Source organism: Puntigrus tetrazona, chromosome 24, assembly GCF_018831695.1.
Source record: "Puntigrus tetrazona isolate hp1 chromosome 24, ASM1883169v1, whole genome shotgun sequence".
In the NCBI taxonomy this organism is placed as follows: domain Eukaryota; kingdom Metazoa; phylum Chordata; class Actinopteri; order Cypriniformes; family Cyprinidae; genus Puntigrus; species Puntigrus tetrazona.
Genome location: NC_056722.1, coordinates 7847869 through 7871972, shown reverse-complemented (window position 1 = coordinate 7871972; position 24104 = coordinate 7847869). Strand labels below are relative to the sequence as shown.

The following is a 24104-nucleotide window of genomic DNA, read 5'->3' as shown; positions in this document are numbered from 1 at the left end:
TCAGATGTTTAGTGTAGATGATCAATATAATCATAGAGCTCTTGTCTTTAAAAATAATTAAAATCTGAATGTTTTTAATGTCTTTTTTTACTAGGAGAGAGGCCTTACAAGTGTCAGACATGTGAGCGAACTTTCACCCTCAAGCACAGTTTGGTCCGACATCAGCGAATCCACCAGAAACTCCGGGGAGCGGATAGTGACGGTTCATCTTGTGGGGTCACAGGTGGACCAGACGAGGACTGCTTTAGTGGGCGCTCAGCTAGCGAGAGCGAGTGCACACCCACCAGCACCAATCCACCCTCTGAGAACGAAAGTGAATTAACAGATACTGTGAAGGGGGAACCCACCTCACAGGAGAAAGAGGAGGATTGTCTACCCTGTGCGGAAGAGTTTAAACTAACCTCCAAGACAGGACCTGCATCAGCAACAGAGACACCCAAAGAACCTCCAGCAGAGAAACAAGCGTCGGATTCACCCACCGCATCTGACATAGAGCCGTCGGAGGGATTCATCCAAGGCTTACTGGAGATCCACACCAAGCCCACTACTGAGCAAATTTTGCCCACCCCCGAGCCGCCGCTGCTTGGCGTAGAGTGAAAAGCAACTCTTTCCTAGTTTAGCTTATCATGTGTTGAAATGTGCTGCAACAAGAAGCAGTGCCATATAACAAGTACATTTCAATGAGAAAAAAGAAGCAATGACTCTTTACAAGTGCCTTTCTACTTTTTTTGCTATATCTTTATCAGCATTTATCTTGGTCGAAAGTTGATTTTTATAGTATTTTACAATGATCGTTATAATTTTTTTGGGGGGGGTTGTAATCCTGAGAAAACTACTTCAAGCAATATATGAACAAATTTGCATATTGTTTTGTACAGTTCAGAGGCAGCGGAATCCGTCTTATGAAAAGCAAGTATATGCCCTTATCCAGCGATGGCTGAGGACATGTTTCTACTGAGAGGCTTGTACCCAAGTGCATAACTGGAATACACAAAGACGACTTGTTCACCACAGGGCTTCTATGTTTTTGTTTGTCCTCTTTAATTTGCCAGTTTCCTATTTTGTGTAATTCCTTTAATGACAGAGGCTTCCAGAGTTATTGTTTTATTACAGAGCTCTGTTATTCTGGGTGCTGCGTTGTGTAAAGATGTTTTGGGGATACAGCCAAGCAAAAATTCAGAGAGTCATCCTCGGAAAGATGTTCAGCAGGTGTTGCATCAAGTATGGGCAATGTTTGCTCAAAACAGGTGATGAATGTCCAGCTGTGCTGATTGTGTCAATATCCTTAGATAGCATTAACGTTTCTTTTCTTTTTTTTTTGGCACGAAAGGATGGTTTTTACTGAGGGAAGGCAATGTTTTTAGATTTAAGGGCTTTTGAATTATGTCCCTCAAGCCCTGCCTCAGCTCCTTAAGAATACAAAAATGAAAAAAGCAAAATTACAGGAAGCCCATGAGTTATGTATCTGATGTACTTGACAGAAATATGAAATGTGTACCTGTGTCCAGGGTTACCGTCTTCCAAAAGCATCACTTTTTAAGCCTTACTCTTGCATCTGAGCATTTAGGCAGGCGTCTCACTTTCTGCCGGGCTCACGAACTAGAATTCTTGGTGTACTTGAACCCTGTCGCCCTGCTGCCTCCTGTCAGGATGTCGTCCTGCAGCGCTCCTCAACTAGGAGGACCCCATGTCAATCACAAGTTCTTTCTTTTGTAGTGTTGGATCTCTTTGACCTCTCAGTTTTATGAACTCGTAAAGAAACCTCAGACACAAACAAAGCAAACCTCAATGGGCATGGAGACTGTATGAAATTGTGTGGACTGGTAAGCATCTTCGATTATAGGTCTCCTTATTTCCTGGAGCAGTCGTTTTTCCCAAACAGATGCCTACCGATTGGCACGCGTCCGAAGTGCGATGACGGTATGCAAAAAGAAAACAAACAAGGAAAAGGAATATTGAACCAATAGTGGGGATGGGGAGAGAGTTTGCTCCTGATTGGATATCAGGTTGTGTGCGCCCCCTAGTGGTGAAGATCTAACATCTCTGCTCAGGCACGAGACTTGTAGTATTGGATGAACTTGAATGCAATTGCAATCGCTTTCTCTATCTGTGTATTCCGGGACTTCTGCTTCTCCCGATGCCTTTTCCTGGGTTCATGTGAGTGTGTTTTGTTGGTTGTGTAGAAGTGATTGGTTTCCTGGTAAGAATGCTCACAGATTGTTTTTAATGTATTTATTATGACCCAGGGTCGGGTGAAGAAGTAAATGCGGAGAAGCCATGTATTAACACAATTATGCTGCATAAAAAATGATTCAAATTCAATACTTAGCATCCCAGCTTTGATCTGGGTCCTTGATTGATTGATTGATGATGATGATGATAATAATCACTTTTGATCCGAAAGCTTTATGTAGATCTTTGTATGCATTTTTTTTTAGAATGTGTGGTCTGTTTCTGTTATCTTTATTATATTATTATTATGATGATTATTTCAGTTTGACAGAGAGATACAAGTTGTTTTCATTGATATATTCTTTTGCGTATAAAACTGTGAAATTTACTGTTATTCTGCTATGGGTGAATCTGTAGGGTAGTTTTGCATGATAACCTTTTTATGTTGTTCAGTTTTAATTTCTTTTTTTTTCTGTTTGGCCCCACTCTGTCTCACTCTCAGGGTTCATAACAAAAAAAGGTTTCTCAAATCATCGTTTTTCTTGCAACAAAAAATTCTCTTCACCTATGATTTCTGAATATGTTGAATCGTCAATCACTACTTTTTTAGCACTTGACTGTGAATTCAAATGAACAGGGTGGAGTTATCAAATCCACATTCCACTCATGGGTTTTCTACAAGATATAGCCTCCTATTTTTTTTTTTCCCCTGGTTTTTTATTTTAATCTTCCCTGTCTCTTTAGAAGAATGCAGAGGAATGGAGACCTGTCACTATTTGACGTGTTGACTGATGTAAAAGGGAGCTTTGTGTCGCTGCTACATCCCCAAAAATAATTCTACTGGACTTGAATGGAACCAGAATCACCAGAACATTTTTGGTACACTACTCTTGTTCTTCGAATGAGTGCTTCAGAATCAGAAATGTAAGCTGTTCTGTATCAAAACTATTCAAGCAATAAAGATATATTAAAGGAAAGGTGTGGCGGGAATTTTTTTTCTTTTCTTTCGAAGGCAGTCTCCCGCTTTAATGCATACGTTTGTGTTCTGTAGTCTGCAATTATAATGGGCTTGGTAACGTTTTTGCCAAGTAATGAACGTCTATAAATTTTTATCAACCACTGTTGACACTAGGTGTGTCTGAAGTCACATTGTAGGTAATACCTTTGATGAAGAACGAACTTGTTGAATACACTTCAAAAGTAAAGGGTCATTTGGGTTTATGAATTTTTACACTGTAGTGTAAAGATTCGTAAACCCAAATGACCTATTACATTTTTAATATTCATTACTTTTTTACTGTATTTTATCTGAAGAGTATGCATGCTTTTTTCTGTGATTGATGATGATGGCCGTTTGATTTTGGTGTTTAGCTCCTGCTGGAAGATACTGTAACTACACCATTATGTAAATAATCAGGTTTTGACACAAAAACAGAGAAAATAGGGAAAAATGTAAGCTTTTTCAGACTAAACATTTAAGTAATTTAATTTACATCTGTTATGAGATGTCATGTATACAAAAAAATAAATGATTACAAAAACTGGCGGTTGCATTAACAACAACATAATACTAGCGAAATGATCTGCATGGCTTGTAAGTAGATCCAGAATCTGCAGATTCTTTATTTTCAACACTGACTTTAGGGGAAAAATCTGTGAAATGGATCCAAAACCATAAAGTCTAATAAGTGCAGTTGTGTATTTAACTGATGAAAATGTAAATGTGTAGGATGACAAGCGCACATGTCGAATGTTTGCCTGATTATAACAACAGGAACGTGACAAAGTTTTCCTACCACATCTGGCTACTAAATTCCCCTCCTAGAGTGTTTAGCTCTAATGCAAGCATTCCTAAAGAAGCCGTTCAAGGTCTTCAGGACTACTTGAAAATTACAGGCAGGTGAGTTTGATCAGGTTTGGAACCGAAGTCTGCAAAACAATCGACTTCCAGGAGCAGAATCAAACAATCCTCTACTATATCAGTGTCCTTTCTGCATGTTCTTTCCAAAAGATCTAGCCAGTCTGAGGGATGGCAATTTGTGGGTGGGTGTCAAATATCAACGCTTCTCCTCCAGTATGAATTTCTTTAGGATCTTCTATTTGGCAAAAGTTTATGCATGTCATGTTTGAAGCCTCCTGAACGTTTGATTGTTCTGATGTTAAGTGGTTCCCTGCTCAACTAAACCCCACAGATCTTGCTGTGGTGTGGATTCGTGTTGATTAGTTCTTTGTCTCAATACCACCTTTCCAATTAGGGAGGCTGAAGTCTTCATGGATGGAGACCAGCTTCTGGATTAGGTGTAGAATGCAATAATACTTGATAAAATGTTTTTGTCATCAGTAATCTAGTTGATGCTGCAGGTTCTTCTATGCGCTCTGATGTTTGGCAGATTGTTGGTGAGAAACCCTAGTTTCCATCCACATTCATTTTTCATCTTTAAAAGTCACAGATGATAATGGACCGGAAGGAGCTGAAGAGACTGTAACAGCCTTCACATCATCCATTATAGCAAAGCAGTTTTCTTCAGATTTCACTTGACATTCTGCAAAAACATACCAGTGTAGTTATATTGCAAGAAGCAAAAATCAGTTTGACAGGTTCTGTGTGTTTATTGTCATTTCAGATTTCGACATGACATGATTTATTTATGTTTCATATTATGGATATGAGTGCAAATTGGAACATACAAGACGAATTGAAATTGGTTGAGCATCAACCCTGTTACCATTGTAACGAAAGCATCTGCAAAACTACGTCTTCCTTTCAGGAAGTGGCCTCTCCAAAGACATCATTATTAGAAAAGTCAACCCTGTTACCAGGATTTTATATTGTACACGCGTGATTTTTGAAAAGCGGATATTCTTGAGTGCATGATGTAGCATTTATTTCCAAAGCACGAAGAAAAGTTGAAGTCATGCACAATAGCGTCAGTCCTGTTTATAGACACACTTCTCTTGTACCCAACAAATACAACAATGGGATGTTTATACCCATACATTTGGGCCATCTTCATGATGGCATATTTCTTTGGTTTTGAAGGAGAAGCTGGAAGCTACTTTCTCCCTCACCTATTCAAGATGTGAGAAAAGTGATCAAAACAAACATATCTTTTTGAAGATTTGCCGTTTAAAATACCCTCACCCATACTTACCGTATTCATCACCAGACTCCGGTTCTTGCTTGACTTCTACAGACGTGTTAGACGGGCCGACGCCAACAGTGACCTTCACGACTTCCTTGGGTACAGGTAAGTCTTTCCCCTCTGTAAAACATTCATTTAAATTAGACCAAAAAAGTCGTACAGAATTGTAATTTCTGGAGAAACTGTCCCGTACCTGCATGCATAACACGCAGGTGTTTTTTCATGGATGATGAATGAGCGAAGAATTTGAGACATATGGGGCACTGGTAAGGTTTCTCCCCCGTGTGACTGCGCAGATGCACGGACAAATGCGCGAACTGTCGATAGCTCTTCTTGCACTGTGGGCACTGGTACGGCTTTTCTCCGGTGTGAACCCTCTGGTGAACCACCAGATCTTTAGCTTGCCCGAAACTCTTCCCACATTCGGGGCACTCGAATTTCGGTTTGTTCTCTTTGGTGTGAGTGCGCAGGTGGACCTTCAGGTGTCCCGCCTGACTGAAGATCTTATCGCACTGAGGACACTCGTGCTTTTCTTCGGTGTGCGTGCGTCGGTGCAGAACCAGACTGCTGGGATGACTGAAGCTTCGCTCACACTGCGAGCACTGAAAGAGTTCGTCGCCCCGGTCGTAATGATGGCGGCGCTGGTGACGCGCGAGGTCGGAGAGTTTGACGAATCCTCTCCCGCACTCGGAGCATTTGTGCGGCCGCTCGCCTTCATGAACGTACCGAACGTGTTTTCTGAGGCCAGCGGCTTGAGTGAATGTCTTCAAACACAAGCTGCATGTATGAGAGACTCCTGACATGAATAAATATTAAATATTAATAACACATCGAATACAATATATTTAATGTAAAATGATTTTTATTATAACGCAGATAACACATTTTGTCAAAAAATTAACCCTGTAATGCATTTACAAGTGCTTACATGTGACTAATTTATATAAATTTGCCATGGGTCCAAACTAAACACTTGCAAAGCCCCAGATTTGCAAAAAACTTGCAAAGCCCCAAAAATCTGCCAAACAGGTAATCTGCACACAATACATTAAGGAATAACTAAATGCAAATACTTGAATTCCAGTATAGTCTTTTTATGTTAATTAAATCAAAAAGAAACCAATTGTCCACTAAAGAAAAAGGTCCTTAAATCCAAAATTTAGGATCAGGCATTCAATCAGTTTTTTATGGCTTCAACTTGACAGAAAAAAAAAAATGCATATATACACACATATATATATATATATATATATATAAAATTAATATAGTTATGTATTTTTGTATGCATTTTTTTTTCGTATTTGTCATCCTTTCCTGTTAAAGTTCTTGTTACAGATGTGAAACCACAGAAAATCCAGATCCAAATGTTTTTGTTTTTGTTTTTGTTTTGTTTTTTATGACAGACAAAAGTTTTGGAGGCAATGTATAATCTTGATTGACGATGTGACTGACACAATATTTATTTTTAACGTTCAAATTCTGGACTGAATTTCTGTAAGAAATATTTGTAGAATTTATGCTTTATTTCAAAGCATTAAAACGTGTAAACAATGCTTTTTGATGGCACGAATGCTTCGGATACCTAGCCGTATCATAACTTCTTACCTGAATGAAACGCGTCTTGATGTTTCTTCAGACTTGCTTCAGAGACGAACGTTTCGTCACACATTGAACACTGGAGAGGGTTTTCGCCCGGGTGGCCGCTCTGGTGGGCTATCAGGTTTCTCCTCCAGCGAAAGCTCAGGCCACACTGAGAGCACTTGTAAGGTCTCTCTCCCGTGTGAATCCGCTGGTGAATTTTTAACATGCAATGCTGACTGAATCTCTTCCCGCAATGAGTGCATTCGAACGGCTTCTCCTGCACGTCGACTTTTGGAGCACCTGTTGGTTTCTCCATTCCACTTTGCTTCTTCGTTGAAGCTTCTGGAAATCAAAGAGAAAACAAATTGACATTCATTAAAAACACAGTTTGGATGGTTAATTTTGTAAGACTGCCACTTCAACTCACTTTCATGAATTCGCATGTGAGCGCGGAGGAAACTGGGACGCCCAAACCCCTTGAAGCACACAGGGCAGTTGTGTGGCCTCACTCCTGTGTGAATTTCCAGATGTTTCTTCAGGTCTCCTGGGGTATAAAAGCTCTTATTGCACACGAAGCACAGGAATGATCTCTCTCCTGTGTGTGTTTTGATGTGCACAACCAGGGCCGACCTCTGACGAAAGCTTTTGTTACAGGTGGGGCAGTTGAAGGGCCTTTCACCCGTGTGAATTCGCTCGTGCTGTAACAAACCTTGGCGTCGACCAAACTTCCTCCCGCAATAAGAGCAAGGGAAGCACTTCCCCTCTTTGTCGACGTGCTGGTCTGTTAAAATTACAAAAAGGAAGTCATGTCAACAAAACCGTCATCAATTAAAAGTTGAATTGAGAACATAATTGAAACTCCAGGTTATGCATCAACCCTGTTATCATTATCGCCCCCCTGTTACAATACTATAGCAGTATTATAGAAAGCGATTCTTAATTCTTTTAGGAAGTGACAAATATTCTTAATTGATTGTCTTCTATTATTTAGCATAGAAAACTGTTGAAAAGTGGATATTATAGAAATATTGGCATTAAATGATTTCTATTAAACCATTATTATGTATCATCCTATCACTATCACCACTCACCCCTGTTACTGTAGTAGCGTTACAGAAAGCAATTCTTAAAGAAGTCAAGTGAATTTTCTTCATTGATTTTCTTTAATAATTTTGCACAGTTCAAAAGGATCTTTCTTTTTTGACATTTGTAGATGTCAGACCTATTACCATCAGCACCTCAACCCTGTTACCATGATACAGTTCTGTAAAAACACTTTTCAGGAACTGAGCTCTCCAAAGACAAGTATCTTTGCTTATTACTTATAAATTATGTTAAAAGTCAACTCTGTTACCAGGATTTTGTATAGCAAACATTATTGAAAAGGGCATATTCTCTGGGCTATCAACATTATATTATGTTTCCAATGAACACTTTTAGTTCCAAGGACAAGTTTGCTTGCCTTTTCATCATCATCAAATTATTTAAATGTCAACCCTGTTATTACAGTAATCAAATGACTATGACTGAATATTTGTGGAAATATCAATATACCATCCCAGCATAAGATTCTGTTAAGTAAACAGCTGGACCAGCAACTCTTTTGGTTACCCACATTGTTTTGTGTTCAGGAGATGCATGTAACTTATACAGGTTTGCAAATAAAGGTGAGGATGAACTCTTTAAGGTGGAACAATGCAACTGTATATCTTTATTTAAGAAAATAAGTACTAATTTTGCAATTAATGCATGCGGTTCTACCTGGATGAAATATAAGTTGATGCCTTTTCAGGGATATTGCGAGAGAGAAGGTTTTAGTGCATATGCCACAATGATATGGCTTCTGGTGATCTGTCAGCTCTGAGCTGGAAGTCTGATCAGCATCATGGTCTCGATTCGCCGACGGACCGATTCTCATCTCAGTCTCCGATAGATGCTCCCCTGTATCTGAAAAGACATTTAGGTATAATTATGCTTGTTATAGACACAAACAACCAGCCATAAATCAACAGCTAAACATCCTACCGTCTTCAAAAGCGCCGCAGTTTTCAGAAAGCACCGCTGACAGCTGCGACGAAGCGGAAACACCACAGACTCTTTCCATGTCATCTAGTTCACCCTGGTCCTCCTCTTCAGGAGTAAGCTCTATATCAGCTCCAGCAACTACGGCATCTCCTTCCTGCAGCTTGTTCAGATGGGACTGCATGTGTGCCTGCAGGCTGCTGGGCCGAGGGAAGCTTTTGGAGCACAAAGGACAACTGTGAGGCCTCACGCCGGTATGAGTTCCCATGTGCGTCTTCAGATCTCCCGAACCGTAAAACCGCCTGAAGCATATGAAGCATTCAAAAGGCTTCTCTCCAGTGTGAATTTTGCGATGCACGATCAACACCGAGCGCTGCCTGAAGCTTTTGTTGCACACGGTGCAGCGGAACGGTCTCTCTCCAGTGTGAATGCGCTTATGCTGCTCCATATCTTGATGACGTCCGAATATCTTTCCGCAGTATGGACAGGTAAAGCGATTTCTTTCCGCAACACTCAAACGTTCTGTTAAAAGAAATGAAGCAACAGGGCTTTTTTAGCGATATATGAAACTGATCACATCAAACGAAACCATTTTTAGCAAGGCTGTCGGCGATTTAAACAAAATGCGGGTTCTCAACAAGCTTCAAGAAGAGAGGAGAAGAAAATAAGCATCAAGCGAAACAACTTAAAAATAAACATGTTTGTTATTTTGAATAAACTGTAGTTATTCTTTGAATAACCAGGATCTACAGTTTTGGAAAACCAAAATATATGAGGTAGCTTAATTTTAAAGCACGCCTAAACAAGCTCAAAAAGTAAATTCACAAAATATAAAACGTGCATTTTTATAATAAATATAGTTTTATAGTTATGCTCTAAAATATTTTCTTTTATTTACAACCACTGAATATAAATATTTTAAACATATATATTCAGTATATATATATATATATATATATATATATATATATATATATATATATATATATATATATATATTTTTTTTTTTTTTTTTTTTTTTACATTTTTTAAATTTAAAAAAAAAAAAATTTATTTGTGTAATATTTAAAAAAAAATCCTTATCACAGACGACTAAAAAATAAAAGGATTCTGTGAATATTATTGTGCTTTGGAGTCAAAAAGTTTGAGAAACACTAACGTAAAAATACAAAATTAAAATTTTATTCCACTTACAAATAAAAAGCAACAAAAAATACACACATAAGTAAGTATCTCACAGATTTCTTTTACGGAATAAATGCCTGTGCATTTCAGGAAGGAGGTCCCGTCATTCATCATCAGAAGGTTTGAAGGTAACTCTAAAGGGTCAGGTTGACATCCTTATTTTGGGGGCTCTGCTATTTCTCCTCACCTGGATGAGCGACACGCTGGTGCTTTATCAGAGAGAAGGAGAGGGAAAAGCTCCGGTCGCAGAGAGCGCAGTGGTACGGCCTCTCCTCCGTGTGATGAGTGCGGTGGTGCTTTCTGAGGTTCACCGCTTGGCTGAAGTTCTTGCCGCACTGGGAGCACTGGTACGGTTTCTCTCCGGTGTGAACGCGCAGATGGATGCGAAGCTTGGCCTGCTTATGAAATCTCTTCCCGCAGTGATTGCACTGATGGGGTTTGTTCTCGTCGCGCGCCTGCTGGTGAGCCGCAAGCTCCTCCTCTCGAAGAGGATCCGGCGTTTCGATGCCTGCGAGGAGAGAGTAACACAACCTGGCGTTTAAAGTGTACCTCTTTTCAGCTTCGTTCCGGTGAGCGCAGCGCTATCAGACTCACCCTTTCCAGCAGAATGTGCGCGAGGCGGTCGAGACGGAGCCTCTTCTTCTTGACTTTGGGGAATGGTTTCATTCTCGGCCTTACCTGTAGGTTCCAGAGAGAGAGGTCCACCGACGTCCTTAAGCGCGTCTGTTGGCGAGCGCTTGCGCGGGGCTTCGGAGGCCAGAGAAGTGCACGGCCTCTCGCTGTCGTAAGCGTCCTCGGACTCGGAGAAGGTGTGTTCGGGAGAAGTGAGGCCGGACAGGTGAGCGATGCTGTTGACACAGTCGGGGCAGCGGTGGGAAATCTCTCCCGTGTGCGTTAGCTCATGCTCCTCCAGCTGACACGCAAAGTTTTTTCCACATTCGATGCAAATTAAGCACTTTCCCTCCGTACTGACGTCTTGACCTGCAAGAAAAGAAGGTAATTAGTCTCTCAGTTTCTCAGCTTGTGTCTTCACTGGAACAGATTTGGAGAAACTCAGTGGATGCTCTGCGGTGAATGGGTGCCGTCAGAATCCAAATAAGCTGGTAAAAACACCAAAAGCAATCCACACATACATATATGTGTATATATATATATATATGTATATGTGTATATATATATATATATATATATATATATATATATATATATATATATATATATATATATGATGTTAATTCATGCATATGTGTTTAACGCATTATTAACTTTATTTATAGTATGTATATTGATGTTTTTATCAGCTGTTCTGACGGCACCCATTCACTGGGTGAGAAACTAATGAAATGTTAATGGAAAGTCTCTCTCGACAAATCAATAAGTATTCTTTTAGCAAATTTTCATTTTCATGTGAACTCTTCTTTAAGCGCTCATTTCTGTTTATGTAATTGTAATGGACATAAACTGTAACGAATCTTTATAACACACTCCTTCAGACATGTCAGGTGATTTATAATCTTAACTGGCATTTTTGATCTAACAACACTCCATTATAACCCCACCGTAACGTCTGTCTTATCATCTTTACTGCAGAGCTAGATTCAGTACCTTGATGAAACGCACGCAGGTGTCTTCTCAAGGAGGATAACAGGGCAAAGTTTTTAACGCAGATGGTGCAGTGAAAGGCTTTGGCATCCGTGTGGATGATCTGATGGGTCTTGAGGTCTCTTTCCCGGGTGAAAGTCTTCCCGCACACCAGGCACTCAAAGGGCCTCTCTCCCGTGTGAATCCGGACGTGTTCGGACAGATGCTGTATTCGAGAAAAACCCTTCCCGCACTGAGAGCACTGAAAAGGCTTCGCTCGGACAGAAAGACTCTTTGCCTGTTCGTCTGTTGTGAGGTTAAAAAAAAAAAATAATACAATGTTTAGCTGTCTCTCTGAACAAATGTATATATATATATATATATATATATATATATATATATATATATATATTAGTCATAAGTAGCAATAACCAAAGATACACTGCATGGGTCAAAATGATCTTTCTTTTATGCCAAAAAACATTAGCATGTTAAGATTATGTTCCATGAAGATATTTTGTGCATTTCCTGCCGTAAGCGTATTAATACTAGCGCTGTCAATCAATTCATCGTGATTATTAGCATCCCAAATAAACGTTTTTGATTTACGTAATATATGTATTTTTACTTTGTATATTTATTACGCATGTATAAATGCGCATGCATGCATATATTTCAGAAAAATATGTTATGTTTATACATTAAATGGTTATTTGTAATATAAATTATATGTATATAAATTTTGACGTAAATTTATGTACTTTCAAAATATATACTGTGTGTGCATTTATATATGCATAATATATATATATATATATATATATATATGCAAAAAATATATATGTATATATATATAATATATATATATATATATATATATATATATATATATATATATACAGTGTATACATACACAAAACACATGCATATATTATGAAAACAAAAGTTTTGTTTTTATGCAATTGATTGCAATTAATTGTTTGACAGTACAAATGTTTTATTGGTAATATGCATTGCTAAGAGCTTCATTTGGACAGCTTTAAAGACAATTTCCTCAGTATTTTCCCTTTTTTTGCACCCTCAGATCCCACGTTTTCAAAATGCCGCATCACGGCCAAACACCGAGCTATTCAGCTCTTAGACGACGCACACAAAAAGCGACCCTAATGAGTGTTTTTGTGGTCCAGCGTCACATCCTCACAGGTTGCCCGACCGAAATCAAAGTCAAGATCGGTTTGGACCTTTCACACATAAGTGCCACGTTGTCTAAATGTACGGTCTGTCATACTGGAAGGCATGAATGCGGTTTGCGTAAGGTGTAAGGTAAACCCCTGCGTGTTCACCCAGCTCGAAGGAAGCCCCCGACGTCTCTTCTCCTAAACCTGACTCCTGTTCTCCAGCTGATGGAAACACGCCCACTTCCTGCGAAGCACTGTGTGACTTCATGCTCAGATCCATGTCTTACTCCAAATCTAGAGAGAAAAATACTAAAATCTTAGTATTTTTATGATAAGAACTAGGTTTGGACATAAAGGGTAAGACACTGTCATTATCCTGGTAATTGCATGGAATTGCAAAATACTGGTATTGAAAAATAATATCCTGCTATTATTACCATGGTAGATGTTCAAAGGGATGGCAATACTCTAAACAATCTGTATAGACTTTAAATTATTATATTATCATATTGCAACCGTATTATATCATGTGTGTGCATGATAACAAAATCAAAGCTGAAGACTGAACACACCTCCTTTAGTTGCATGTCGATTTATTCACATGTCAACACACAGAAAAAGGCGCGTTAGCTGTCGCTCGTGCGGACGAAAGAGAAACGTGAAGATTGGTCTCGCCACAAGGCTGAGAGAGATGTAAAGTTCATGCAGAAGAAGCCTCACCTTCCCCGCGTCTCATCACACAATTATTATGCGCGTCCACACGAACTGACAACCCGGAAATGACTGGAGGCGATAGTGGCTTTTCAAAATAAAAGTCAAGCGCGGAATTGCACAAATAATAGTTAGAATAAAATAAAAAAATAAATAAAAATAAAATTATATATATGTAAGTCAGGCCCTTAGAATAATCAGGAACCTTGGAGTGGTGATGGATGATCAGTTTTACCATTGCTACAATGGCCCGGTCCTTCAAGTTTGTCTACAACATTAGAAAAAGTAGACCCTTTGTAACAGAGCATTCATTACAACTTCTTGTCAGAGCTCTTGTTCTCTCCAGGTTGCACTCATGTAATGCTCTCTTGGCATGCCTAAATGTAAAATGCACTCTTTAAACTAAAGAGGGTGTCCCTTTTTGTGTTTTTTTTTTTTTTTTTTTTTGCCTGAGTCCATCCTGCTGCCACTTTGAGTTTTATAACAAAACTTTTTTTGGAGGTCATGTGTACGATTTCCACAAAATTAGGCCTACGCTGTCTATATACACTTAAGACAGAAAGCTATACGAATAATTTGCATTCATTAAATAATTAGTTTACTCGCTCCCTTACGATCAACGGATGATATTACTGTGCATCTATAGCTCACTTGCTCATTTATTGTTGCAAACTGCATTGTTTATATAAGTCCCGATTTGTCATATATATAATTCATGAATAATATCAGTATCGCTGAATTAGGCGCTTATATCAACCCAGACACACATTGTTGGTAAATTTATTGGTAAACAGTCAAATTAAATATATATATATATATATATATATATATATATATATATATATATATATATATATATATATAAACAAATCAGGTTAAAATGGCATATGAGTATAGTGTAGCAATCATTTGCATTTAGGCATTTAGCAGACACTTTTATCCAAAGTGACATACAAATGAGGACAATAGAAGCAATCAGAATCAACAAAAGAGCAATAACATGTAACTGCAATGATTCTGAACAAAATAAATAATAATAGTAATAATAATAATAATAAATGCAGCCATAGAGGGTCATGTTATTATATTTTATAATAATTAAAAAGAAAAAGGTAGATGAAAAAGGAAATAAAACAGAGGATGCTAGTATTAGAGGGAAGTAAAACACAAACAAACAAACAAACAAAAACCAATCAGATAGCATAGAAATAGAATAGAGAGTGATAGACTTCATGTATCCATTCAGTCTTACAGGTCCAGACCCTCACACCACCATTTAACTGTTGGCATGATGTTCTGAAATGCTGTGTTACTTTTACTTTTACGAGTTTAACTTTAGTCAGTCCACAGAATATTTTCCCAAAAGTCATTGAGGGGATCATCGAGACGAGTCTTTAAGTTCTCGTCTTGAACTTGCAGGCCATCCTCGCCCGGTCTCTTTCTTTCTGGATGTTGTTGTGGGGTCTTTTGTGAGCTCTCGGGTGAGTCGTCCAATGGGTTCGTGCAATTTGTGGATAATGGCTCTCACTTTGTTTCAATATTGATATTCGATTCATATTAATATGGTTGATGATCTGAAACATTAAAGTGTGACAAACGTGCAAATCACTTTTTCACACCACTGTATGAGGAGTGTCCGACACATTTAATGTAAAAGGTCCCTGAAAGTGCTTTTGCGTCTCTTTGGGATGGTGTGATAATGCGCCGTTCATCTGCAAAAAGCAAGCTTCTCGAGGCGCATAGGTCCGGTTGAATTTGATGCGAGCAGCTATTGGTAGCTTGTTGAAGACTCTTGCTGCCACGTTCTGGATTAATTGCAGAGGCCTGACAGCATTGGCTGGAAGACCTGCCAAGAGAGCGTCGCAATGTAGTCCAGAACAAGACGGAACGAGCGCTTGGACAAGGAGATGTGGAGCACGTTCCAATAAAAAGGGACTGGCCAGTTGGTTGAGCCCCGCCGGATGGTGAAACTGTGGGTTTGTTGAAACCACAAGCACTTCTCAAGAAAAGCTGGTTGGCGTCCAGGAGGCTGTTACAAAAACACAAAAGCTGTGTAACCTTGCTTGATAAAAATGATATTTATAATAAAACATTGCACAGTTGAGTTTAAACAACAGAACTGCCACAGTTTTTAAAGTCAGAATGCCACACATTAAAAACGACCTATTATAAAGACCTTTTGACGGATTTCAATGTGTTTCTGGTTAGTTATATTCGATTGCTTCGTTGAAAACATACTTGATGATCACAGTAATTGCAAAAACACAACCCTTTCTGAAAAAGCGCTACAATTATCGTTAATGCAAGTATTGAGGACCTGAAGCCGTTAAAAGGAATCGTAATTGCTAAATTTCTCTTCTCTAAAATCGAGTCCATAATGCCATCTCATCTCACACCGCTTCAGTCACGAATAATGTCCGCGAACAGCTGCCGTACTTCTCGCTAATACCACCACTAAGAGGGGGAGCCCGTTAAAAGATGCTACACACAATCATCATTCTTTTCATACACCGCGCACCCCAATCGTACACAACATCTACATTGATTCCTCAAGGAAAACTTCATTGCGCGACTTTGACGAATAGCGATTATAATAGCGATCTCCGTCCTTAGCCGCCTTCGCGCACCCCTCCAGCTGACGCAGTGGTGCGGTCCGCGAGAGGCAATGGCAGAGGTGTAGAGGGAGAGAGAGGCATCCAGCGTCCTGACAGCTTGACTTCAAACCCACGGCCGTGACCCACCGACCCGCGGACAGCGCACCCGAGCCCGGCCCACCCGAGCCCGCGGACCGCCAGAGACTCGCCGCTCAGCGGGGCTTTCTCAATCTCAGGTGCGCGCGTGAATGAGCGGCGCCGCCGTTAGCACGGGCGCTAGCCGCTGCTCGGGCTCCGGGACGCCGTGTTTCTGTCACAAACGCGCACCGATCTCTCGCAAAACACGCGCGTTTCGCGTTTGTTTACCGCAAAGCGCGGCCGTCGGTCGATCACGTGCGCTTATGTTTACCCGGCGGCCCCTGTTTTCGTGCAGTTGTGTCATGGATGTGTGCAACTAGGCCTCTGCAGTTTGGGGGTGACTGTCTTCTAGATCAAGGGTTTGTGAAGTGGATTTGTTGGAGACGTGAACTCAGTTGCTTTGACCAGTTATGTAGACGTTTCTGTGTAGATCAGGTGATGTTTACACTTGGATGAGGTTTGAGGGCTATATTGGATGTTGACACCGAGGTTATGAGCCTCTGAAGTAAGTTCTTTGCTAATCTGTCAGTTGATTTCTCACTGAATGTGTTGCTGGGTTTGTGATGGTTGCATGTCTTCTGTCTCTTCCAGACAGACCTGTCAAATGAAATCACACACCACACACACAAGTGTTGCGTGCCTTTCGTTGGAAGAAAGCAGTGCTGAAATACTGAGAATAGGAGGTTTAGGTAAACTACAGTTATAACATGTATGCAAAGCTACGGAAAGTAAGACAAGATCGCAGAAATCGAACGTTTGCTTAGCAATTTCTATTAGGAATCTCTATAAAATGCGTTTACTGATCTGTGCCTCGCACAGATTCTGTCTTATTTTTGTGTCATTGATGTAATTGTTCATTGTTTTGAGTCAAATACAGTTCACTAAAGTTCATTTATATGCATGGAAAGCATCTGAGATGTGTGCGCTTTAACGTTAGAAATAGCTTCTGTGGAAATAAAATGTCAAAACGTGGCCGAAATAAGTTAGATGCGTTCACAGATGTGATTGCAGCAGCATGCTTAATATAAAAGAAAAGGTATCGTATCGAATTTTATTTAGTTTGAAAACGTCTTGCTGACAGATGGCTGTGATCCTTAAAATTCAGTCTTTTAATGTCATCTAATGATTTTTGATGTATGATGATGATTTGGTATGATTATATTGGTTTAATACGGTTTAAACCCATTCTAAGGTATTAAAGCTTGTAAAATTAATTTTTTGGTTTGTTTGTTTTAATGCTTGAAAACCCTTTTTCATCCTTGACTCCTATATATATTATCAGCTTTGTATTTTTTCTGATATTTTAAGTTTCCCTTTATTTACGCGCTTTTCCCCTCAGTTTGGCTTTTAATCGTTTTTGCAATTTTATGTAGTGTTTGTCCGTTTATTATTTGTTACCGACGACCGCAGCTGGTTGACACCCACGTTTTCTTCCTCCAGTCAAAGCCCAAGCCACGCACCATGTCCTTAAAGCCGCGGGTGGTGGACTTCGACGAGACGTGGAACAAGCTCCTGACGACGATCAGAGCGGTGGTGATGCTCGATTACGTGGAGAGAGCCACCTGGAACGACCGCTTCTCGTATCCTGTAGAGACGCTTCTGTCCCGGTTTAGTGAAACCGTCGCTTCCTCTGTTTCTTAATAACAAACATAGGTCCGGTTTTATTGTCTGTGTTCGTTTCGTTCATCACCACTCGGAATAAACACCGAAGACTAGAGTAACGATGCATGCTGATAATAAATAACTTAAGAGTCGTAGGTTGTTATGGCATCTTCTTGACCTCCAGAGTCTTCTCCTTAACGTGAGTTTTAGTGACATTTACGCGCTGTGCGTCGCGTACCCAGAGCCTTTAGGAGAAAGGCTGTACACCGAGACGAAGGTGTTTCTGGAAAACCACGTCCGTCAGCTGTTTAAGGTAAGAGGCTCGTTGCTCGGGTCGTGGTCGTTGCGCTTTAACCGTGGCTCTGATGGTGACTGTGTCTTACAGAGAGTCCTGGAGTCGGAGGAGAAGGTGCTGGTGATGTATCACAGATACTGGGAGGAATACAGCAAGGGTGCGGAGTACATGGATTGCTTATACAGGTACGTTTAGCTGGAAGCAGAAGGAAATAAAAGTTTACTTGCTTTCAGGTCGGAGCGAGCTGCACGAGTTTCTTCCGTTGAAGCAGCGCGCAAAAAATAAAACGCCGTGTTTTATTTTACAAAATATCGTTTTTTTTGGTTCAGCAGAAGTAAATGATGACAGAGGCTGGACTGTCCCTTTAAAAGCTAGTTCGCTTTCGTTTTTTTAGTTTGGTGAGTGGTGTTCGTGTCGATGGAGTGGCGTGTGCTCGTTTAATTCGCTTCAAATTCTTCACGATTAAATGTCAGTGATATTTTATGGTTAACGTTAGTTTAACGCTCGACGAGGTCCGTCGGTTTTAATAAAGTAGTAACGTAAACCTGTAGTATAATAATATTTAGTAGAGGCTACCGTTCGAACCGGTGGGGTCTGTGAAAGTTTTCGAAAGACGTCCATTCAGACCGCGTTTATTTAGCGAAGAAGAGAAAATTATTGCACGATATAATAAAGTCGATTATATACAATATTATAATATTGCCGTTTTCGGCAGCATTACTCCAGTCTTCAGTGTCACGTGATCCTTCAGAAATTCGCTTTGTAACACGAAAAATGCTTCACAGTCACTTTCGTTCAATTTAATGCTTGTTTGCCGCCTAAAAGCATTAGTTGCTTTAAAATAGTTTTGAATGCTAGTTCAGCTGATAAATCCTTAAAGGTGGTCATAAATCTAGTTTTGTGGAAGCAACAAGGACTCTTTTGGTTCGTTAGGTGCTGCTGAAATGGCGAGCGAAGCGTTGCATCGTGGGACACAGCTTCCCTGAAGCGGGCCTGTTGTGTTTTTTGGCAAAAGTAGTAGTAGGTAATCCGGTTATTCAGTACACGCAGAACATGTGCATACCGTGCACGCATAGGAGTGCATTAGAAAGCCACTCTCTCTAGACTTTAATATTGTTGGTTGAGGGGTAAAAAGGCCAATATTTTATTCGTATGCTTTTATATTTGGCCGGTTATGACGCTTCACTGCTCCGAGCGCACAAGGTATTGTTTCTCCGGCACGCTGGCCCCGGCCTCGCCACGGGCTCCGGTCAGTTTCTGCTTGATTGGATCGCGCCGGACCGAAGCCCTGCTCCTGGCCAGCTGTGAAAACAAGCAGCTGTTCAGCCGACGTGAAGCGAGCGATTTTCCCCTCGTGAGCGTTTTGGTGATTTTTTTCCCGCAGGTACCTCAACACGCAGTTTATTAAGAAGAACAAGCTGACCGAAGCAGACCTGCAGTACGGATACGGAGGAGTGGATATGAACGAGCCCTTAATGGAGATAGGAGAGGTACGTCAGGCTTTATAAAAACACACCGCTGGCATTTCGACGTAAACGCGCGCGTCTCGAGTGTCGAATTGAGATGAAGGTTTGCAGGATCTTTGTTGTCGTTTTCAGCTTGCACTCGACATGTGGCGGAAGCTAATGATTGAGCCTCTTCAGCCGATGCTGATCGGGATGCTTCTGAAAGAGATCAAGAAGTAAGTCAAACAGAAGGAAACGCTTTAAACATAAATATAATAAAACCGAAGTGGTGTTGCATTGAAAATAGAACGTTTCAATAAAAAGTTGATGTGGATGTTATTTTAATATTTTAGATCATCGTCTAAGACGGGTGCAAGCTTCACGTTTATGCTTTTAAAGCATTCTTCCCATTTGCTTGCTGTCTCTGTCGTGCCTCACTGTGAATGCATTTACGTTTTTTTCCACAAACAAATCATCTGTGGCAGAGTTTTTAATACCGCGGACACCTTCCACCAGATTTCTATAAATGCATGTCCCCGACCCAAGCTTGCTGATGACGTTTCAGTATACGGTCTTATTCAGTCGCGATGTTGTTTCCGTAGCGACCGATGTGGGGAGGACCCAAATCAGAAAGTAATCCATGGGGTTATCAACTCCTTTGTTCATGTTGAACAGTACAAGAAAAAGTTTCCTCTAAAGGTGAGTTTAAACACTTGCATTTATTTATTTTTAGGCTTTTTGTTACACTACTGCTTAAAGGTTCTGAAAGATGATATTCTTAAAAAATAACACAAGAATTCATTCATTTGATTAAAAAAAGTGACAGTAAAGACTTTTCTGATGCTACGGTTCCCACTGAAATATATATAGCAACGCTGATAATGATCAAAAATGTTTCTTAAGCGGTAAATCAAATATTAAAGAGATTTCTGAAGGATCATGGAGCAGTGATGCTGAACATGCAGGAATCACAGGGACAAATAAACAGATGATAATGATATTTCACAATACTGTATTTTCATTAGTGCAGCCTCGATGGTTTATCAAAAACATAAAAACCTCTCACAGACCGTAAGCGTTTGCATATTTAGAGTTACCTATCATGCATCTCGTTTAAAGGGCCTCTTTTTCCCTCTGCCTAGTTTTATCAGGAAATCTTTGAGGGGCCGTTCCTGACAAAAACCGGAGAGTATTACAAACAGGAAGCCTCCAATCTCCTGCAGGAGTCCAACTGCTCCCAGTATATGGAAAAGGTGGGGCGCTGTAACCTGAAGTTAAAAAAAAGTGAATTCGAGCGTTAAAGAAGCCCGCTCCAGTCTGCTGGCGGGTAGCTGATGTTCTCTGGTCCCGCAGGTTTTAGGGCGGTTGAAAGACGAGGAGGTGAGATGTCGGAAGTATCTGCACCCCAGCTCTTACGCCAAAGTCATCCACGAATGTCAGCAGAGGATGGTGGCCGATCACCTGCAGTTCCTGCACGGGGAGTGTCAAAATATCATCAGACAGGAAAAGAGAGACGGTCAGCCTTCACGTCCGGCTTCTGGGTTCGCACTTGCGTGCGTGTGTTATAACCTTTGTGCTCCGTTTGGTTTTAGACATGGCGAATATGTATACGCTACTGCGGGCCGTGTCCAGCGGCTTACCTCACATGATCCAAGAGCTCCAGGTCCACATCCACGATGAGGGTCTCAGAGCCACCAGTAACCTCTCTCAGGAAAACGTAAGGCCTACCAGCGATGGACGGCTGTAGAGAGGTTCACTGCAGTGCGCTCAGATGCTTTCCTCTGATCCGTGTCTTGCAGATGCCAACCCAGTTTGTGGAGTCGGTGTTGGAGGTTCATAGTAAATTTGTCCAGTTGATTAACACGGTGTTGAATGGGGACCAACACTTCATGAGCGCGCTTGATAAGGTACGCTTACGTTTCAGTGCGGTTTATAAAGGATTTGAAAGTGTGTATACAGTACCAAGAGAACGCTTAGACACGCTTATTCATATTTCTTTTGCATTATGTATTTCAGCACGATAGCAAAAACATCAGTATTATGAAATATTATAAATTAAGTATATATATATATATATATATATATATATATATATATATATATATATATATATATATATATATATATATTATTTATTATTATTTTTTAATATATATTTATTTATTTTATTTTATTTATTTGTTTTACATGTGATGCAATATAATATAATAGTAAAATGTAAATTAATTTTAAAACAATACAAACGCAGTAATTGAAATTATGTAATGCAATATAATAATTAACATAATTATAGTAAAGACATCAGTACCTTGATATAATGTGTAATTATGGAATATTTTCATATAAAAATAACTATAAACAGTTATTATACCTAAAAACATAATTTTATATATATGCAATAATAGAAATTATTAATAAATAATAATTAGTGCAAATGATTCATTGTGAGTAATTGCATCCAAAATACATTTTTGTTTGCATAATATGTGCGTTCTGTGTATATTCACTATGTGCATATATAAATACACACGCTCAGTATATATACTTTTACATGTATTTACATTAATATAATTTTTCATAATAGATAAATATTTAATATATAAACAATTTATTTTCTGAAATATATAAATGCTTGTGTGTGTGTATATATATATATATATATATATATATATATATATATATATATATATATATATATATATACACACTACTATTAATTATTATTATTATTATTATAAATGCAATAAATATATACAGCATGCATACATTTATTATGTAAACAAAAATGTTTATTTTGGATGCAATTAATCACTTGACAGCACTAATAATAATGTAATAAATAACATAATGATAGTAAAAGCATCAAAAAAATTTTTTTACCGCATCTGTGTAATATTTTATCATTTATTAAATAGCATACTGTACTGTTTGTAAGTAATGACTTTTTACTCTCAAAGGCAATTATGAACATTTTTAATATTTAATATATTTGAATATGTATAACACTTGTCCCCCCCGTCTTACCCCCTTCGTCAGCCTTCTCTCTGTGGTCCAGCAGGGGGTATCTGGGATCAGACTGCTGTGTTTCGAGTGTTTACAAGCGCCTGAGTTTACGGTTTGTGATTTTGTTGCTCATTTCCCTTCCAGGCCTTGACTTCAGTAGTGAACTACAGAGAGCCCAAATCCATCTGCAAAGCGCCTGAGCTGGTGTGTAATCACTGTTTATCCTCAGCCACTGACAGCGTTAGATCAGGATGACTAAATAAACTCTGAGCGAACATTAACGCTCCTTTCCCTCTCTGCCCGTGTTCTCGGTGCGGCGGCGCAGCTGGCTAAGTACTGTGACAATCTGCTGAAGAAATCCGCGAAGGGAATGACGGAGAATGAAGTGGAGGACAAACTGACCAGCTTCATCACGGTCTTCAAGTACATTGACGACAAAGACGTGTTTCAGAAGGTGAGGCCGTGACTTCAATTAGGTGCAAAAAAGGCAAAGCAAACACGTTTGGCCGGTTTTTGCAGGTTGTGATCACTTCTTTATCTTTAGCTCATTTAGAGCCAAGAGCCATATTTCCATATGCCCCATCCGTTACAGCACATTTTAGCAATATGTGTCTGTTAAAACAATGCTAGCAACATGCTTAAACAAGTTAGGAACGTGTTAAAACATTGACAGAATGCTAGCATCAAACTTGTTAGCTGTAAAAATGTAATACGTTAACAACATTAAAACAGGCGAAATGCTAGCAAGGTTGAAATATGCTAGCTGGAGACATCGTAGCTTCATTAGCATTATTGTTCTATTGATTTGCTGAAAGATTCTAGCAGAATGATGACGCGTTAGCGAAATGTTAGCAGAAAGCTAAAATGTGAGCATGAACTGATTAAAAAAAAAAATGCTAAAACATGGACAATTTAAGATGTAAGCAGTGCTAAATCAACAAAATGTAGAAAACCGCTTACGACCGCACATTATGAAAGACGGTAGAAACATTCTGTTAACGTTAAAACAGCGCCGCTTTGCGTTTATATAAACTTTAACAGCCATTCCTGAACGTGCTGAAACTGAAGTCAGGTACAGGTCTGTGGGAGACTGAACCGATCCGAAGTGATTTCTCTTTCTTTATCTGACTGACTTTTGGACGTGGGTGGTGTTTTCTTTTTACTTTTCTGATTCCTCGTTTGTCTCTCTCTCTCTCGTCTCTTTATTCGCAGTTTTACGCCAGAATGCTTGCGAAGAGGTTAATACACGGACTTTCGTTATCCATGGACTCGGAGGAAGCCATGATCAACAAACTGAAGGTACGGCGAGTCTTTCACGAAAAGCGTGCAAAAACTGTCGTCCTCCGTAATCGAGTGTGTGCTCGTGAAGCCACGGACGGGACCGATGAAGGGTTTCTCGTGATTAACGCAGACGGACCTTTCGTTGTTTCTCTCTCTCTCTCTCTGTCTCTCGG

General features: G+C 39.7%; 3 protein-coding genes across 13 annotated transcripts in view; 2 read left to right on the top strand and 1 right to left on the bottom strand.

Annotated features, from left to right (window-relative positions):
* rreb1a (ras responsive element binding protein 1a) overlaps window positions 1–3149 on the top strand; it is a 46155-nt gene extending 43006 nt beyond the window's left edge. For all 8 annotated transcript variants that reach the window (XM_043226941.1, XM_043226935.1, XM_043226940.1 and 5 more), the window contains one exon: window positions 95–3149. In XM_043226941.1, the coding sequence (XP_043082876.1) occupies window positions 95–597 (503 nt within the window). In that variant the 3' untranslated portion in view covers window positions 598–3149. The remainder of the gene's footprint in view (window positions 1–94) is intronic.
* A 481-nt stretch (window positions 3150–3630) lies between these two features.
* znf271 (zinc finger protein 271) lies at window positions 3631–13642 on the bottom strand. 4 transcript variants are annotated; one of them, XM_043226944.1, is made up of 12 exons: window positions 13583–13642; window positions 13028–13156; window positions 11709–11990; window positions 10698–11084; window positions 10291–10611; window positions 8922–9440; window positions 8658–8843; window positions 7324–7677; window positions 6921–7238; window positions 5509–6111; window positions 5325–5435; window positions 3631–4715 (listed from the first exon to the last, which is right to left on the bottom strand). In XM_043226944.1, exons 2-12 carry the CDS (start codon window positions 13140–13142, stop codon window positions 4597–4599), a joined length of 3315 nt encoding a protein of 1104 aa, XP_043082879.1. In that variant the 5' UTR covers window positions 13143–13156; window positions 13583–13642; the 3' UTR covers window positions 3631–4596. The 4 variants fall into 4 exon arrangements, with proteins under 4 accessions (XP_043082879.1, XP_043082878.1, XP_043082881.1 ...); XM_043226943.1 differs by having other exon boundaries at window positions 13435–13632; XM_043226946.1 differs by having other exon boundaries at window positions 10782–11084; window positions 13435–13632.
* Window positions 13643–16238: 2596 nt separating this feature from the next.
* Window positions 16239–24104, top strand: part of cul2 (cullin 2) — a 15805-nt gene continuing 7939 nt past the window's right edge. Inside the window, exons 1-14 of the mRNA XM_043225636.1 lie at window positions 16239–16403; window positions 17746–17885; window positions 18118–18220; window positions 18293–18387; window positions 19587–19692; window positions 19801–19883; window positions 20250–20346; window positions 20790–20900; window positions 21001–21163; window positions 21240–21364; window positions 21447–21554; window positions 22795–22854; window positions 22976–23104; window positions 23863–23949. Of these exons, the coding sequence (XP_043081571.1) occupies window positions 17767–17885; window positions 18118–18220; window positions 18293–18387; window positions 19587–19692; window positions 19801–19883; window positions 20250–20346; window positions 20790–20900; window positions 21001–21163; window positions 21240–21364; window positions 21447–21554; window positions 22795–22854; window positions 22976–23104; window positions 23863–23949 (1386 nt within the window). The 5' untranslated portion in view covers window positions 16239–16403; window positions 17746–17766. The remainder of the gene's footprint in view (window positions 16404–17745; window positions 17886–18117; window positions 18221–18292; window positions 18388–19586; window positions 19693–19800; window positions 19884–20249; window positions 20347–20789; window positions 20901–21000; window positions 21164–21239; window positions 21365–21446; window positions 21555–22794; window positions 22855–22975; window positions 23105–23862; window positions 23950–24104) is intronic.